General features: G+C 51.6%; 1 protein-coding gene across 5 annotated transcripts in view; it reads left to right on the top strand.

The window, feature by feature from the left end:
* The window catches only part of DPP6 (dipeptidyl peptidase like 6), a 1,123,726-nt gene that overhangs the window by 1,084,469 nt on the left and 20,700 nt on the right, over window positions 1-18,557 (top strand). For all 5 annotated transcript variants that reach the window (XM_017519776.2, XM_017519786.2, XM_017519769.2 and 2 more), the window contains 2 exons: window positions 1,614-1,661; window positions 15,640-15,738. In XM_017519776.2, the coding sequence (XP_017375265.1) occupies window positions 1,614-1,661; window positions 15,640-15,738 (147 nt within the window). The remainder of the gene's footprint in view (window positions 1-1,613; window positions 1,662-15,639; window positions 15,739-18,557) is intronic.

Genomic DNA, 18,557 nt, shown 5'->3' with positions numbered 1-18,557 from the left:
CCTCTCCTGCCTCTCCTGCATGCTCTGTGCTTTCTCATTCAGCATTCACTCCACAAACATGCAATTGGGCACCAACTCTATTCAAAACACCCTTCTTGATGCAGAAAATAACAGCAGTCAGTCTAACACCTTGACTGTCTCAGAGCTTACACCCTAGTGCAGCAGAGAAGGAGAAGGACAGCAAGCAAGTACAGTGATAATTACATATTATAAGGTCCTGACAGCATAGTGTGCAGTATTAGTTCTACAAAGAGCAGGAAAGCCATAAGGATGGAGGCTGAGCCCATGGTCATGGAGGAGAGTTGTTCAGAAGGCATTTGAGCAGAGATTTAAATGAAGAGAAAGGCCATGGCAGTGTCTAGGGGCAGAGTACTGCAGGCAGTGAGAACAAGCAGCTCGGTGGGAATAAGCCTGACATGCCCCCAGCCCTGCAGGAAGGCCAGCAAGCTGCAGAGGACTGTGGCTGAGGTAAGGCTGGAAAAGTCACAGGCTTGCCTCTTAATATGTTTTCAAAAAGATATAGAAACTAATTCAGAGAGGGTTTTTTCTTTCTGGACTCTCCTTTTGCTAAGAAGAATAGAGAAGTCAGCCACAGAGAAAACAGATCAGGGGCCACCTGGTCCTGAGTTGGACCTTCCTTCTCACTCCTCGGGTGCAGCATGTCTGCTGCTGGGAAGCTGCTGCCTAGTGATTCAAGGGAAAACTGAAATACAGTTTGACATTTTGAATATATTTCTGTTACATGAATGAGTTTTTACAAGGTGTTGTGAGAGGCCACTGGATGGAGTGACATCTGTAAGGCCGGTTGCCTCGCCGGGAGGTTGGACACACCCACCCCTGCACCCAGCACCAAGCTCTGCACTCAGCACCTAGCTTTGCCGCATGGCTCCCCTGGAAGGCTCCAGCTGATGCAAGGCTCCTGGCCGGCTCTCCCACCGGAAAACCCGCCCAACAACCCGCCAACCAATAGCGGCCTGCCCCGTCTCAATCCTGCTCCCCTGGAGTCAATCAGAGCACCCAGCTGCTGCTCCTTCCTCCTAACCATAAAAACCCCACGTCCCAGGAAGTTGGGGCGACTTCCCTGGCCCCTTTCCCCGGGACCATGGAACCTCCCCCGGGAGCTGAATAAATTGGATTTTCATTTTCTTATGCTGGTCTCAGTTTCCTCATTTTAAACTTGGCAATAACCCTTACAACGTCCTTCCTGGGGGGCCTGTGGACTAACCACTGAGGCCTGAGTGATTTATAAGAACCTATGAAGCCGTCCTGGAATATGTGTCTGCATGGTAAAAATGAGGTTTAGAGGATATAAACCAAAGGTAATGCTTCACAGAATGATGTTTTATGGCATTGCAATAATCTGAAAATATGGACTTCAAGTTGGGTGTGTTGTAATTAACCAGGTGCAGAGGCGGGAGCTGCGCCTTGGCCCCCCGCCAGCCTGGCCTCCGCGTCCCATCAGTGATTAGTCTCCCACGAAGTCGGGCTCTCCAGGCTCCGCTCGTCTGTCTGCATGGTGTAAGGAAGGCTTGTTTTCTTTTGTTGTTGTTGTTCTCAACTAAACTAACGGCTTCATTTTTGTTTTCTTCCTGGCCGTTCTCCACCCAACGCAGGTCCTGGCGTTCCTATGGTGACGGTGCACAACACCACAGATCAGAAAAGTAAGTGCCCTTTTTCTTCTTAAATCTTCCTGAGACTCGGGAGAGCGGAAGGAAAACACTCTATGAGATCAGCTGGCCCGCATTTTCCTGCTCAGAGGCAGAGAGGTGCGTCACGTCCTAGCAGTTCAGAGCAGGTCTGCTGATCACCAGTACCAGCTAAATACCATGAAAGCCAAGCTGCGTGTCCCAGCCAGAGGGCCCCACACCCCTTCACACGTGCTGAGCCTGGAGGGTCATTCCAGGGCTACAGGTCATTGCCTGACATCCTCTCAATGGAGCCCAACACTAGATGACTCTGAACAGCCAGCTTGAAAGGCATTGTAGCCTGACATGAGTCCATCCTCCTGAGAACCTGCCATGTGGAGCCAAGAGTCGAGGGGGCGTGCGGAGGCTCATCTGTCTTTGTGGGTCTGGGGGCTTCACGGCATGGAGGGTCTCTGCATCCACGCTGCACGAGATGTCCGAGAAACTTATTCTGGCATTGGTAAAATGGTAGGGAAGGCTTTTTCAGGACTGTGGTAGGGAGGGAGATTCAGGCTCAACAGCAAGGCCCCGTGGGGGTAGCCAATGAGCAGAGGGAGGGGTCCGTCGATGGAAAACGGCTAAGACCTCAGTGGTAGGGGATTTGGCTCAGCTGACCTAACAAGGTTCTTGCTGAAGGCAGGACAAGGACTTGGGCTCAAAGGTGGAGGACGAGGAACTTGATCAGTTACCGAGAGTGATCAGGTATTGGGCGTGCGGGCTTCTTGCTAGAACTGGGCAATGAAGGCCGAAGACAGGACAGGGTCAAGCTGAGACCTGGTCAAGAAGAGGACTCAGGGGAGCCTCACTCTGTTTGGTCAAGGAGAGAGTCTTTGTAAGACTTCCAGGGTCTCTTGAGGTGGCGTGTGTCTGCTGGAAGGGCCCCCACGCAGGTTGCCACAGGCACATCCGTTTTTATGCAAGGGATTTAAACTGCCGTGTGCAGACCACAGCACAGCCAAGAAGCAGAGGTAACTCGCCCTCGGTCCCTCCCTTCCCAGGCCTCCCACTGCCGTAACCCAAAGCAGCCTGTGTCCTCCTTTCCCCGAGTCCCTCCTATTCCCTTTGACATCCGGGACCCCCTGCCCTGGCAGGAGGGTAAACCTCATGGCCAGGATCTGCAGTTCCCCTGGGTCTGGGGGCAGAAGTGAGTCCGCGTCTCTAGTGAACATGGAGAATAGTGGCTCCCCGATTCCTCTCTCCGTGGTGGTGCTTCAGGCACCAGGAGAACTGGGGAGGCGGACGTGCCAGAAGGGAAAACCCCAAACGTGTGTTTAGACACTGTGGAGTGGTCTAAGTGTTCCAAAGTGAGCAAATAGATTTGTTTAAAGACGTAGCCAATTATACCAAATAATGATGGTCGTCTGCCAAGCTATCATTACTAGAAATTCAAAACCAAAGCATAAGTAATCATAAAACCAGAAATAGATTTTAAAGCCCCCCCAAAAGCACCATAAAGTGGATGTCAGAATGGATTAAAAGAAAACACTCGGAATGGCCATTGGAGGGACCTGGTGCTGGGAAGAAGCTGGATGGGCTTCCTGTCCTCCTCCCCAGAGGAGGGGCTTGTTTTCCCAGTGAAGAGGTTCGCCTGCCCCCAGACCCCTTCCAGCCTCACCTGCGAGGTTTGGGAGTCTGGGCCATTTGTGCAATGGGGGCAGGATCCCTGGAAGGATGTTGGGAGCAATTGCCTGGGTCTCCCCATCTCCCCACTGCATCCACCCACTCTCCGGGGGGGAGGGGCGTCTGTGAGGAGCTCCAGGAGACCACAGAGGCCAGGCTAGAACTTCCACCAAGGCCTGGGGTCAGTGGAGTCTGACAGATACTCCAGTGTGACAGTGAATGTTTAAAGTACCCATGCTAGACCTCTTTAAGTGGAATTTTCCCTGAAAAAATGCAGATATTGCACAGAACCTCAACTCTGACATCGTTTTTTCCTTAAGAAAATGTGTGTGTTTCATTTTGAGTGTTTGATAAATTTAGAGTCCATAGACACCTTTCTGATATTTTGACGTTTTTCCCATCTTAAAAATTGATGGCCTGATAGAAATTCGATATGGCGTCGAGCGTAGCTCACAGGTTTGCAGCCTCCCAGGTCAGCGGTTACCCGATGGCTCTGTGAGATGCCATCACAGAGGACCCTGGAAGCGGGACACAGGACTCTACACACTGTTTGTGCAACTTCCCAGGAATCTATAATTATTTCACATTTTAAAGTTTTTTGTAATCTGCAGGCTAACAAAAAACACAAAACTATTTCTCGGCTTTGGAAAATACAATATAGTATATGGCTCTTCTTAAAAAGGCATTCATTTAAATGCTTTTTACTTGCTTCTTTTGGGGAAGGTATTATTAATCTATTCAAGTTCAAAGGTGAATGTAGTCCCTACTTTTGGGAAATGCATTTGGACTTCTAAGCCACTTCTAGCCTGGATGTGATCAGTCCTTGGGGCTCCCAAAGGCTCCCATCCGCTGGATCAAGTGATCACAGTTTCCAAGGCTTGCGTGTGAATGAAAATGAAGCAGGCCTGTATCTTAGATGTGTGTGACATCATTGAGGAAATATTTCATCTATTCCAGTTATAAACATAAGGTAATATACAGACAGGGTGAGGTGCAATTCTTCGGAAGAGGGTTCCAATAAGAATCGAACAAATGCCTTCCAGCCAGTGCAACACGCGAACGTGCTCAATGTTCTGGGAAATTTTATTAACGCTGCTGGGAAACCAAACAACTACTTCTTTTCTCCTGTAGGATTGGCTACTGCATTAACCAATCAATCCAATCAATACTGACAGACCGTAGGCCCGAGGTGGCCATCCGTATCCATCGCGGAGCTCCATAAATGGCTATTTTTTAGGCAGCATTTCACTGTTTGCAGTGTAGCTGGCACTTTGGTGACTGTGACTCCCGGAAGCAAAGAGATGGGACCCAGTGGCCTGAGACATCAGAAGCACTGAGAGTACACAGGATGGGGCTGGTGTCACGTGTCTGGACTCCCTTCCTCCCTGTGTGAAATTTAACAATGATTCTGAAGGGGACACCACTGCACTCAACCTCAGTGAAGCGCTAACTGGAAATTGGACGGCATTTGGAATTATTTCTGTCACACTTATTTTACAAGGTTATTTACATAGCAGTGTTTGTGGGTTTCCTGTAAACTCCAGGGACGTGTCACCCGCCCTAGCCCGTGTCTGCATTTCTGGCTGTCAGTATAGGTCAGGCTCTTTCAGGATGGTCACTTAAGCTGCCATTTAACTTAGGGAAAAAAAAGACGAACCGTGGCTGAGTTGGTTGTTGTCCCCATCCGCAGGAGGACAGCAGGGGTCCCATCCTGCTCAGGGTCTGTGTTACATTCAGACTTCATGGCTTGTGGAGGGCCAGGAAGACTTTCCTGAACAACCACTTCTCCCCCGTGCCTGAAATCCCCACATTGCATGCCCACCGTCATGGTTGGCACATCATAGCTGCACACATGGCTTTGGGTCCGCGTGGGAAATAAGAGCTGAGCGTGGTAGGCCTTGGTAGAGTGTCAAGCCCAGCCCTCTGAGCTCTAGCCTCCAGGGATCTGCCATGGAAGGTGTGTGGAGTTTTTTCAGTGTGTTTACCTTTTGATGTGTTTGACGTCCTCTTACAGTGCTTTATAGCCCATCTCCAACCCAGCTGCATCCTCCCCCCAAAAAATGCCCTGTGTTTTCATTGTGTCTGTCAAACTGGTGCATCCTGGGTGATGAGGCAGGTGCCTGGTGCCTCCAGGCCCCCAGTTCCAGTAGCGTCTTGTTCATGGCATGGCTGGACCACATCAGAGCCTCCTCACGGCCTCTGCGGTGGATGCAGGGTCCACAGCACCAGGTTTGTGGGTGGATGCGCGTCTCAGGCAGGCAACAAAGCCCCTGTCAGGTCAGCCCTTCACACACCAGCCTTCGGGCCTCAGGTAGGCTTGAGGTCAGTTGTCCTCTTTCATGATTGAAAAGGCCACTGGAAAACTTCCAGGAGCAACACAGAGACAAGCGGTGATCCCCCCATCCCAGCAGACGCCTGTTTCATCCCAACGCTCCGCCGGCTCGCAGTTCCGCGTCTTTAGGATTCTGCCAAACCCCGCAGCACCTGGACTCGTTCCACTGGATGCTCCATCATGAACGTCTCAGACAACCGTGTCCTGAGCAGGGGGCCAGAGAAAGGCTGGAAGTCACCAGGAGCCACGGTAGTAAGAACAGTGGCCGCAGCCAGCACTTTTCAAGCCCTTGCTCTGGGCTGGCTGCTGCGGCAAATACTTTACGGATTTTAATTCATTTATTTTATCCTCACCAAAGCCTGCGAGGCAGGAACTGCTACTATCCCCACTTGTCAGCTAAGGAAACTGAGGCACAGCAGCTGAGGTGATTGGGCCACATGCGCACAGCTAGAAAGCAAAAGTGGACTTGCATCTCAGACCCAAGCAGTGCGGCTCCGGCACAGCCTGTTCTTCCAGACACACAGTCACTGCACGGTGCTGCTCAGCCACCGGCCGCCACATGGTCTGAAGGACAACAGCAGATCCAGAGTGACGCCTGGCCTGTGCGCCCATTGAGATGAGGCTGGGAGGCAGAAGCGGTCACAACTGCAGCTCCTTCTCGGGCACCTTCTCCCCCGCGCACCCCCCATCGAGGCCCACGGAGCCAGCTCTGGGGTAAGCGTGCAGCACCGCAGCTTCTCCTGCTCTGAGGAGCCTTCCACGTCACAGGGAAGGATGCTCCTCAGGCCCTGATGCTCTTAAATCTGTGGGGGCCCCGTGGAATCAAGGGCTCTGCTTCCTGTAGCAGTGCAGACTCCCTGCACAGGCTGGGGTCACACTCTGTGGACTGGGAAGGCTGAGTCCTTGAACTTCACCCTCTAGTGCCAGCCTCTTAGTCCCCCAGCAGCAGCCCTTGGCTGGCCATCTGTTATTCTGTTTCTAAGGTAATTGTAGCAGCGGTCCTGGGCTCTGCACACAGCACCAGACCCCTTCCTTGCACCAACCCTGAGGCTAAACAATTCATCCAAGATCCACAGCAAACCTCAGGTTGAGGCCCAGACTCTTGTCTCATCTGACTTCGAAGCAAGCGCTCTTGACCGTGGGCTGGGGACTGACACCAGGTGTCTGACAAGTGTGGGGGGAAAGGCAGCCGCGGACCCCAGGCCCCAGGATCTCCTGGCCTTCACGTCACTGTCACCTGGGAAATGCGCCCTGCCCACAGCAGTAGCCTCTGTGACCACCGAGCTGCTGGTCAAGAATCAGTCGTGGCTGAGAGCAGCCCTGGTGACACCAAGCCAGGTCCAGCGCGGGCATTTGCACCTCACCCGTGTAGTCAGCACGGTGTGCAAAGCACAGCGCGGCCAATCGCCCTGTGAGGCTAAGCCGGAAAAGCGGGGCCCATAGCCTGCAGCTGGGCAGGGCCAGGCAGGAAGTCTCGGGGAGCCGGCTCCGGAGCCCACAGTGGGACACGGTGACCAGCAGCCCAGATGTGGCCCACGTTCTGTTACAGCGCGGAGCCTCGGAGCTGCACGCCAGCTCACAAGAGGGGCCCTGGAAGGCTGGGACCCGACTGCATCACACGATCTCCTTCCAGCCCTGCTGTGAAATCTGAAATTACTGTTTCACAGTTCTCTGTCCTTTCTCCTCCTCTCCCCTGATGACCCCAAAACCACCCTGGGAATATTTGACTTTTTTCCTCTTTAGAAAATCTTCTGTACAAACAGCGCCTGTGGGCTGTTCACAGATGTGACTCTGAATTATTTAAAAGCTGTTTCCTTAAGAAGGTAATTATGGTTAGGACCAACCTATACTCATTTAGTGCCTGGGTATTCAAACAACTTAGGTATTGGGATAAAAAAACAATAAAATCATAGTGAACACGTTGTGGGCTTTAATGTAAATATGAAAGCGAGGCCCACTTAGAGACATAGATGCCAACTCAGTGTGTGAGCATTGAAATTGCCACGTAGCTTGCAATGCAGCCCCCAGCCTTGCAGAGAAAGTGTGTGTGTGGCAGGGCTGAAGCTGGCTGCTCCCCACAGTGTCCCATAGTGCGCGTGGGAGCTTGGGGTCACTAGGTGGCCTGGTTCCCACTCCTTTATGGCATCGACAGTTAGGTTTCTCTCCCTCCTACTCTCTTCATTTGGGTTTTTATAAGGAAGCAAAACCATCCCCTACCACTGTGGTGCCCAGGTGGTCCGTGAAGCGATGCCACACACAGCGGGTTTCCAGCCTCTGTTCTTGCACCAGTGATGCTGGGAGCACCCCTGCCCCACCCACCTTCTCCCTGAGGGACCCCCTCCTAGGCTGCCAGGGCTGTGGGAGCACCCCTGCCCCGCCCACCTTCTCCCTGAGGGACCCCCTCCTAGGCTGCCAGGGCTGTGCTCACAGCTCCCCTTCCATCAAGCACAGGGCGCACACATATGGGGAGACTTCGGGAGCATGGCATTATGGAGGATCCACCTGTCACCGTCACGCTACTTGCCAAGGACTTTGGCCACCATCCTGCAGGTCCCAGAGGAGCACTGTCAGACATTCCTCTCTAAAAGCTTCTGGTGGCTGTGCAGCAAGTAGATGGAAGGGCCCGAGGCTGCAGGCTGGGGGGCTGCTGGGGACCGTGGTGGAGAGGATGGGGGTCTGGACCAGCAGGGAGGGGCGGCCATGAGGGGCTGCCTCTGCAGGCCCTGCAGGGAGAGATGCAACTGGAAAGGGGCGGAAGAGCTGCCGTCTCGATCCAGTCCAGGGAGATATGGCGCTTGCGGAGGGTGGCGAAGCCTCATGCCGAATCCTACAGCCTGCAGCCCTCAAAACCTGCGCCTTGTCCAGTCCCAAGAGAGAAGGAGCAGCCCCCCTGCCGGGGCCTCCTTGGGTGCAGCAGCAGGCATCTGGGTGGGCATCTGAAGACAAGGTCCTCGTGCCTCTCCCCCTGCAGGCCAGCTGGGCAGAGCCCTGGCTCTCAGAAACAGTGGCCAGGACACAGCTGGCAGCTGCCCCCTTACAGCCATGGGGCTTCCACAGAGGCTGGGGCTGTCCAGCAAATGCACAAACAGATTTCAGACCTGGAGATAAAAGCCGGCCCTTTCCTGCAGAGCATATGGGGCAGAGGGAAAAAAGAACCAAGAAAGATTAACGATGTAAAAAGATAAAGGAAAGTAATATTGAAAGAAAGAAAGAGAGCCTGTCATTTCAAAAGCAGCCCGGTGGCTGCCTTCAGCCTGTGTCTTAACACAGCTGCGTCGGGCAGGTTTGTACCTGAGACCCACAGCTTTCGAATATTTAAGGAGCAGTTTGGTGGCCAAAGAGACAAAGTCTTTTTTTTTTTCTGTGAGGAGACCTTGCCAAGTCCTTGAGGACAGAGGAAACTGGGCCATCAGTCCTCAAGTGCTTTTGCCCGTGAGTCCCTAAGGGAATTTTGAAGAATCATGTATCTCCTACACATTTTTAAGTTGTCACCTAAAGTTTTTCCTCATTAATTTAAAGCTATACAGAATATTTTTAGCATATTGTATTTTATTTTAAAATAATTATGTAATCCTGTGATATCTAAGTATTGTAGCAATTTGATGCCTACCACTGTCCAGTGAAACATTTCTTGAACAAGTTCTTATTTTTACATTCTTCCTGTTCCTCCTCGAGCTGATATTTACATTCCATTTGTTGGCCTGTCACCCCAGAATTCTGCCCTAATGTCATCTAATCTTGGAAATCTTCTAAACGTTTTAATTTCATATGATAAGTCTATAATCATTACCTGTTAGATGCCATTATCATAATTATTACTTGTTTACATTAAGCAGTTAGGATACATTGTATACTTTGATAACCGTGGGACATAAAAAGTTATGATTGCTCTGAAATGCATCTCTTGGTGAGCTGGGCGTGGTGGTTTTTCACTCAGTTCATGAACGCATCTGACTCGTTTCCAGAGAAGACCTTGTCAAAAACGTGTGCACTCCTGGTTCTTCCCCTCCTTTTGATGGCTGCTTCGTTTTCTGTGGAATCTCTGAAAATGTGTTCATGTAAACAAATAAATGGAGACAGCGGAGTCTTGTTCTAGCAGTGCCATTTTCTTTGATCTCCAGAGCTATATGCCAAAACATTGCGGCCCATCCATTCTCTGTCATTAAGGATCATCTGTAATCATCTATTGACTGTTAGCTCGGCGAGATTCCCCTTCAGTTTTGTTAAATCAAAGGACGACAACCCGACCATGTTGCTGGGTGCTATTGCCCATTATGGAGGGTTCTCTTGGTCAACTCACCTCATCCTTGATGCAGAGCCCACCCGCAGGAAAGATGCCCCAGCGACAGACCAGGGGCTCCAAGGCCTTCCTTGCCCTCATGGCACCTCTGTAAGGCTGTGGTGAAAGACAGCATAGGAAAGGAGCAGCTCCTTGGAGAGAATCAGGCATGTCCGTTCTCGGCACATTTGCTAGCGGGCTCATGTGGATGCAGAGAGCCTGGGAACTGGTCCCCTGAATCCCGCCATGTGTCTGCGCATGAAGTCTTCTGGACCCACAGGGGTGCACGCATGAGCAGCTGTCCTGGTGGGTGGAGCGTCTGCAGATTTACAGACAGAACGTGTTAGACCTCAGTCCAGCATTGGGTGGGCAAGCTGGCATCTGGCTAACAGAGTGGAAAGCAAGCCACACGCGGTGCTGCCCGCCCTGCAGGATGCCTGCAGGTGCTCCTTCCTCTGCTACGTAATGTGGGAGGTGAGGTGGGCTTCACTCCACCTGGCAGCTCTCGGTGCCTCAAGGAGCACCTGCAGGCTGGGCACTGTGCCAGCCGCTGCACCCACTCATGTGGGCTGGGGGACACACACAAGTCCATTCAGTGCGTAACTCCTCTGGAGTTGAATACCTGCCACGGACCTTTTATGATGCTAGAGGACCAAAAATAAATGCCACCTACCGGGACCCTGCCTTCAAGTTGCTTAAAATCTGGCTGGGGTAAAAAGACATGTCAGAAAGAACAAATCCCCAAACTGTGTCACACTGACTCTAACAACTCAACATTCCGAGCTCAGAGAAAAGACGCTGGGTGCTGTGGCCCACACCTGTGATCCCAACATTCCGGGAGACTAAGGTAGGACCACCTCTTTTTCTTTTTTGACCTCCTGGGCTCAAGCAATCCTCCAACCTCAGCCCCACAAGTAGCTGGGACTACAGACATGCATCACCATGCCTGGCTAATTTGTAAATTTTTCTTTGGAGAGATGAGGTCTCCTCGTGCTGCAGAGGCTGGTCTTGAACTCCTAGCTCAAGTGATCTTCCTGCCTTGGCCTCCCAAATATTGGGATTATAGGTGTGAGCCACTGTGCCCAAACCCTTTCCTTTTTCTTTTCTATTTTGTTCACAGAGCATGTCTCTATTGATCACTGCATGTATATGTGGAGGGAAGGACAATACGATTTTAAGAAATGAAATATTTAGCATCTTGGCCCCAGGATTCTACAATCCTTTCATATAATTTTTTTGAGATGGGGTCTTGCTGAAGCTAACCTTCCACTGCAGCCTCAGCCTCCAGGGTTCGAGCTGTCCTCCCACCTCAGCCTCCTGAGTAACTGGGACCACATTTGTATATTTGTAGAGATAGAGTCTTGCAATGTTGCCCGGGCTAGTGTGAATTCCTGGGCTCAAGCAGTCTTCCCGCCTCGGCCTTCCAAAATGTTGGGATTACAGGTGTTAGCCACTGCACCCAGCAAGAAAGAGCTCTTGAATCTAGGAGTTTGAGACTAGCCTGGGCAACATAGCAAGACCCCACCTCTGCAAAAATTACAAAATGTAGCCGGGTATGGTGGTGTGCGCCTGTAGTCCCAGCTGCTCGGGAGGCCAGGGTGGGAGGATTGCTTGAGTCCAGGAGTTCAAGGCTGCAGTGAGTTATGATTTTACCACTGCACTCCAACCTGGGTGACAGAGCAAGACCCTGTCTCAAAAAACAAAGATGAGTTCGGAGAAAAGAGATGCCCAGTTAAGGCGAGTAAGCTTAAACAGCAGACATGCGGGCTCTGGGCCTGCATCTAGTCTTTGAGTATGACTGTGGCTGCAGCCCTGGGGTGGGCAGACGGCAGCTGCTAGAACCCAGGGAGGGGGCGGGGTGGGGCAGAGAGGGATCCTAGTGATGGCTACAGAGGAAGGTGCACGTGAGGAGTGAGCAGAAATATGGCCAGAGAGGCCTGGACTAGAAAGGCACAGAAAACCCAGGCAGGGGAAGTCAGGCCAAGGCACCAGGGAGATGCCAGAGAGACTTCTGCCTAAACCCGCGTGCACACGCCATCCTGCAGTTTTGCTTCTTGTAGAAATGTGAGAGAGGGAACAGGCTGCTCTCCTCCTTTTTAGATCTGTTGCCTATTGGTTTTCATTGGATCTGGTCACCAATTTTCCAAAATGTAGCAGAGTGGTGCTTCCGCCAATGCCCGGAACCCGCTGGGCCACTTGGAAGCATGTCTTCCGACAGCGTACGACCATCCCACGACCTGCCCACGGGGCACAGCCGGGGAAGCAGCCTCGTGAGCAGGCTTGAGTCTCTGCGGTCTCACTGTGTCCAGATCTGATAATAGCTAATTCCACCAAATATTAGAGGGGGCTCACATTTAATTAAGGAGTGGCCATTTGTATGCTCCAGACTGGAGGTCCCCACTGCCCTGAAGTCAAAAGAAGGGTCCTTTAGGGAATATGACAATCTTTTCTTATTTCTCTGCTGAGCTCCTGCCCTCTTTGAATGCAATTATGGGAACAAATAAAATGGCTTAACTCAACTCCCCTGTGGGACAGTCAGCTCTCTGCTGATAAAACCAGTTGTGTGGGCAATCATTAAATGAGAAATCTAATATTTAACTAAATTTAATAGTCTGTTGCTTTGGTGCTTTCCTGTGAAGGGTGGGATTTCAATAGAGAGGAACGAGCTATTCGCATGCAGCCCGTGTAGTCCGTGAGCAATTAGAATGCCGTGTGTTCCCACATGAAGCCAGCTCTCTCAGATCCAGGAACTGGGAACGGGGTGTTTGGTGGCCAGCCTGTGTTCCCGTTAGCTCTAGGCAAGCTGAACGCAGTGGGCGGCAGAACAATTCTGCATCCCGAGTTTAACTTTCTCCTTCAGGGTCAGCATTTGAGCTCGCACAGCAATGCCTGAAACGTCAAATTCACATGCGTGTATATGGAGACAAGAGCACATTTTAACCAACTGGGAGAGGCTCTGTCCCCATTTTCTCTCATTTTGAGATTTAGTCATCCAGACATGTGCCTGCCACCAGCAGACCCTGAGCCGAAGTCCTTTCTGGGACCCAGAAGCAGAAGCTGACTGATAGCAAGAAGCCCATCTCTGTTCTTGTTGGTGGGGTCTTTTCTGCCTTTGCTCCTACCAGTTCCCCTGATCTTCGTGGGTTGTCACTTCTGTCATCTGACCCGCATTTGCACACCCCAAGCCCCTCACCCGTTATCCACCCGGGTTGATCATATCAGCAGGCACAGTGGCAAAGATCACAGGTTCTCCAAGGGTTACAGCTGAGGCCTGGAGATGACCTCATGAGATCCACCCACGAGTCCCCTGCAATAAGCTGGAGTGTAGAGAGGATGGATGACTTGCTTTATAGTCCCAGAGTCGACTGAATTAACTAAGCATCAGAAGCTTTTCCATCCATTTAATGCTGTTTGCTTTGGGCTCTCGGTCTGTGCTGTGTGGGAAACACTGGTCGATAGTCTGGCCTTGGTTTCTCCAACTCTTGCCATTCAAAAGGTCTGAGCCTTGGGACCCGAGACACCCAGGAGGACCTCTCAGTCCTGTTTAGTTTCCTGGAGATTTTCCTGAGGCTGCAGGGGAACGAGGAGAAAGACGGGTGGAAACCCAGACTCGTTACCATCTAAACAAAGATGCTTAATTTCCAAGGTATGCATTGAATTTCCACAAACCCATCTGCCCAGAGTACTGAAAACTAGTGTATGTTGGCCCTGGGATGGGGCTGAACACTGATGCCTTGGTGGAGGGTAGGGAGAAGTATTTGTTACCAGGAAAATGACCAAAACTTTTTTATCTGGTGTTAAGTGTATCTGGAGAGCTTGTGGGGTGCCTGAGTTAGGGTGGTCAGGCCTCTCTTGGAGGAGGTGACGCTTGCATTGATGCAAGAGAAGGAGCTAGCAAGGAAGGGTTAAACACAGGACAGCACGTGCAAAGGCCCTGGGGCAGCAAAGAGCTTAGGGAATGCTGTTCTCTTCATTTCCTGGCAGCACTCCCTGCTAGTAGTCTTCTTTCCTACAAATATGAATACAACACGAATAATACACAGTCACTGTCTCATAAACCAACTCCTCTTGCCTGATTGTGTGCCTGGAGCATTGCATTAAAGGGCTGAGGGCATTTGGACTCAGCACCAATGAGTGCTGCCTCCAACCCTTTAGGAACATGGGCTGGGGCCGTGAGGCTGGCACAGGGGCACGCAGGCCCCTTGGGGTGGAGTGCGCCTCCCCTAACTCGAGTGCATGACTACGCGGGAGAGCGCGCCACCTCTGCAGCCAAGTCTCTGGGTCTCAGAGTTAAAGTCAAGACTACTTGGACTTCACCACCGTAGACATCCCTTCCAGACGCAGCTGTGTTTCCTGCTGTCTGCTGGGGAAACGTTTCTTGCATGCTACGTGATGTTCAGAATCTTTCCCAGTCGGGGTCTAACATCAGATTCGTTAAAACTCTACCTGCTTGAAAACAAGTTTCTCCCCTTATTTTTCATCAAAGCTAAATATTCAAACATGTGTCCAGCAACTTGGAAGTCATTTTCATTTTCTTCACCCGTCGCAGGCACTGGGAGCCTCCATTTCCCTCTGTCCCTGTACAAAAGTTTGCCAGGCCTGCTGGGCAGAGTACTTGAATAAAGCCACAGCCACGCATTCTCCACACAAAGCCACACGGCCAGAGTCTCCTGGTGATGAGCGGTCTTTTGACCTCCAGCTGCCCTGGAGAGGCCCCCACCTGCAGAGCAGCGTTTTGGTTTTTTTTTTAATGGAGTTATATGGGACGATGGTTGGACATCCATTATAGCATTTTTTGTGATCATTCATTTCCCCTTTAAACAAATGCACAAATTATGGCCGATTCAAAGTAAATTGACCAGTCAAAGGCAAAGTTCCTTGCAGAAAAATTCCCCTTCGCAGTGAACCACAAGTTGCCCTTTTGTGTTGGCTTTGTGTGAGAAAGAAGGGAAGTTGGGTGGTTTTTGTGGCACGTCAGACGGTGAAACGAAGTAGAATGGCCGTTTCAGTAGATGAACAGACTGGGCTCCTCTGGGGCCTTCTCTGCATCTGAAGAAAGGGGTAACGAGGGCGTGTGTGCGCTGTCGCGGCCTGACGCGTCAAGGCCAGAGCATCCACACAGTGGCACAGAGCTGACCTCCGTCTCCGCCACGGAGGGAGGACGGCCATTCCCACTGAGTGCGGCGCGAGCCCCATACGACTCCACGCTCCACAAATACAGGCATCCAAGTTAAGGCCTCTTACGTTTTAGGAGAGAGATCAGAATCCATTTTTCTCTGGGAACATTTAATAAAGATGATACCCTAGTTTCTTCCCTCCTTTCCTTTTCTGGTTCTTTTATGGCCGCACTATTTGACAATCCATTTGTCCTAACAGATGTGTCATGTAGGCTTTCCTAAAACCCACAGTCATGGGAGGAATTGTACCAAAACCTGCTCGTTTGACTCCACAGAGAACAAAAATCTATTTGGAGGAAGGAAATAGCCTAAGATGGTGGGAGAGTCTTCAGTCTGCCCAGATTCCTGATTTGAGACCAGGGTTCTGAGCGCATCACTGGAGCATGTGTTTTAATGCCCAGTTTCCTGATCTGTGCACTAGAAATAATAACAGTCGCCTCCGAGGCTGGTTAAAGTAGCGGCCTATGCACACGAAAACCCACGGCCCACAGAGTCCTCGGGGAGCGGCCGCTGCATCTCAGCGTGTCCCCGTTTCCTCTCTTCCAGAAATGTTTGACCTAGAGACAAACGAGCATGTCAAGAAGGCCGTAAATGACCGACAGATGCCTAAAGTGGAATATCGGACAATCGAGATTGATGATTATAGTAAGTACTACATTTTTCCCCTTTAAAAGGAAAAAACGGGCTCTGACGCAGCACGCTCAGCAGCAGCAGGTGCCGTGTACGGAGGGCTCCCGAGCACGGGGCGTCTCCTTGCCCCACAGCTCCTCTGGCATGGAGCGTCCTGTGTTCAGAACCAAGATGTTCACTCTGGTGACAAAAGCAAAGGCAGGGCACAAGATCTCTCTCCCTGAGAGGCTGACAATTTAAGCAAGATTGCAGACTCCAGCGCTCTCCTTCTTCGGTGACCGTGTCAAGACACCGTCCAGAAAAACCTCTTCCCTCTGGAAATCCCTTTTCTGTGCATATGAAGTTTTTCCTACCTCACCCACTGGTGGATTATGGGCTGGTTAGGGGTGTCCTTGCCGCTGGGCTTTGCACGAGGAGGGTTTGAGTGTGGTTCCTCCCTAGGAAACACCTCTTACCCTGCCTTTCTCTGCCTGCGGCCTCCTTTCCTTGAACTGTCTGTCCAGTCATTCCGTAAGTTCTCCTGGGCGCTGTCTCTGTGCTCGGTGTTGCTAAGCACTAAACACCCCAGACTCCAGGTCGGAGGCAGAGCCTCTGGGCCTCAACTCCCACCTCTGCGCAGATGGCTCCCAAGTCAACCTGGCTGGCCCCGTGTCCTAACTGCCCACCAGGTGTTGCCCTTGGAAGCCCCAAGTGTAAAATGCCACAGTGGATCTCACTGTCCACCCCTAGCACTCTGTCCCCCTCCAGACTTCCCCACATCTGTGCGTGGCGGCCTTTCGGTGGTGGGTTGGTGTCACAGAACTGATACTTCAAACCCGGAAGTCGTCTTTGAGTCATTCATTCAGACACCGCCTACCCTCATCTCTGAGGCTGTAAACAGGTTTCCCCTGTGCAGAGTCTGACTGACTGACTAACTGCAGGAGCTCTTTGTTGAAGAGAAGGTTGCCAGGGTTCAGGGGAAGAGCACAGAGGCTGATGAGTACCCCCGAACTGAAGGGGCGGGGAGGAGGAGCTGAACGCCTTGCCTTTGCCGTCCCTGGACTGTCTCCGGAACCGCTTTGTCTGCCCTTCCCCGACACGAGACAGCGGCGTGTCGCGGGGGGCCTGGCGTATTCACTGGCAGCCCCCCACCCTTGTGCTCAGCAGCTTAGAGGAGACTCAGCTCCCAAGAGCAGGAACCAAGCTCACCCCATGAAACAAAAACAGGTCCCCCAAACAGTACGTGCTGCAAACAACAGGTCCCCCAAACAGTACGAGCTGCAAACAACAGGTCCCCCAAACAGTACATGCTGCGAAGCTGCGTCGCACAGGGCAGAAAGCAAAGGGCACGGGAGTTCAGAGAAGAGCCTGAGAACGGGCTGGGGCATGGGGGATGCTCACGGAACGTGGGACGTGACCATGGTCCCTGGAGTCGGCTTCAGGTGGGCTCACAAGAGGAAAGAGTGCAATCCAGGGAAGGGGGCAACATGAGGGGGCTGAGGCAAGAGCAATTGTGGTTCACTACGGGCAGGTCGGAGCCTGCAGGACAGCCCAGGTGTGGGCCCTGCACCGGGACCCTCGCCCCGCCGTGCTCACCACGCACTCCCAGCAGCCCACCGCAGGCCGGGGCCCAAAACTCCCAGCCCTGCCATCTGGACACAGGAAGCCATGCTCTATCAGAACTTTTCTCGACATTGCATTCACATCTGAAAGTCAGAACATTCTGGAATTGTGATGCACTTCAAATCTGCCCCCAACACACTCATATCCAGAGGCTTTCTCTCTCAAAATACTCTGAAAGTGACCACACCAGGGAAGGGGACATGAAGGAAATGAGTAGGGAATGGTCTAGAACAAAGGAAATTTTTTTTGAGACAGAGTCTCACTGTGTCCCCCAGGCTGGAGTGCAGCCTTTACCTCCCACGTCAAGTGATCTTCGAACCTCAGTCTCCTGCGTAGCTGGGACCACAGCTACAGGTTTTTTTGGTAGAGACAGGGTCTCACTGTGTTGCCCAGACTGGTCTTGAACTACTGAGCTTAAGCTGTCCTCCTGCCTCAGCCTCCCAAAGTGCTAGGATTATAAGTGTGAGCCACCATGCCTACCCTAGAGATGAGAAACGTAGGAAAACCGTACACAAGGGCTGGACATGTGGCTTATACCTGTATTCCCATTTCTTTGGGAAGCCGAAGAGGGCTGATCGCTTAAGGTCAGCAGTTCAAGATCAGCCTGTGTGATCAGCCTGTGGCCAATGTGGTGAAACCTCATCTCTACCAAAAATACAAAAATTAGCCAGGCGTGATAGTACATGCCTGTAGTCCCTGTTATTTGGGAGGCTGAGCCATGAGCATCACTTGAACCTGGAAGGTGGAGGTTGCAGTGATCCAAAATTGTGCCACTGCACTCCAGCCTTGGCAACAGAGTGAGACTAGACTCTGTCTCAAAAATAAAAAACAAAAACAAAAAAGAGGCTGTGACAATCTGCTTTGGCCAAGAAATGTGTGTACTGGCCAGGCGTGGTGGCTCACGCCTGTAATCCCAGGACTTTGGGAGGCCGAGGCAGGTGGGTCACTTGAGGTCAGGAGTTCGAGACCAGCCTAGCCAACGTGGCAAAACCCTGTCTCTACTAAAAATACAAAAATTAGCTGGGTGTGGTGGCACATACCTGTAATCCCAGCTACTCAGGAGGCTGAGGCAGAAGAATCGCTTGAACCCAGGAGACAGAGGTTACAGTGAGCTGAGATCACCCGCTGTAATCCAGCCTGGGTGACAAAATGAGACTCTGTTTCAAGAAAGAGAGAGAGAAAGAGAGAAAGAGAGAGAGAGAGAGAGAAAGAAAGAAAGAAAGAAAGAAAGA

The sequence above is a fragment of the Cebus imitator genome, unplaced genomic scaffold, assembly GCF_001604975.1.
Source record: "Cebus imitator isolate Cc_AM_T3 unplaced genomic scaffold, Cebus_imitator-1.0 Scaffold20, whole genome shotgun sequence".
Lineage (NCBI taxonomy): Eukaryota > Metazoa > Chordata > Mammalia > Primates > Cebidae > Cebus > Cebus imitator.
The sequence above is the reverse complement of the archived record's forward strand: the minus strand, read 5'-3'. Positions and strand labels throughout refer to the sequence as shown.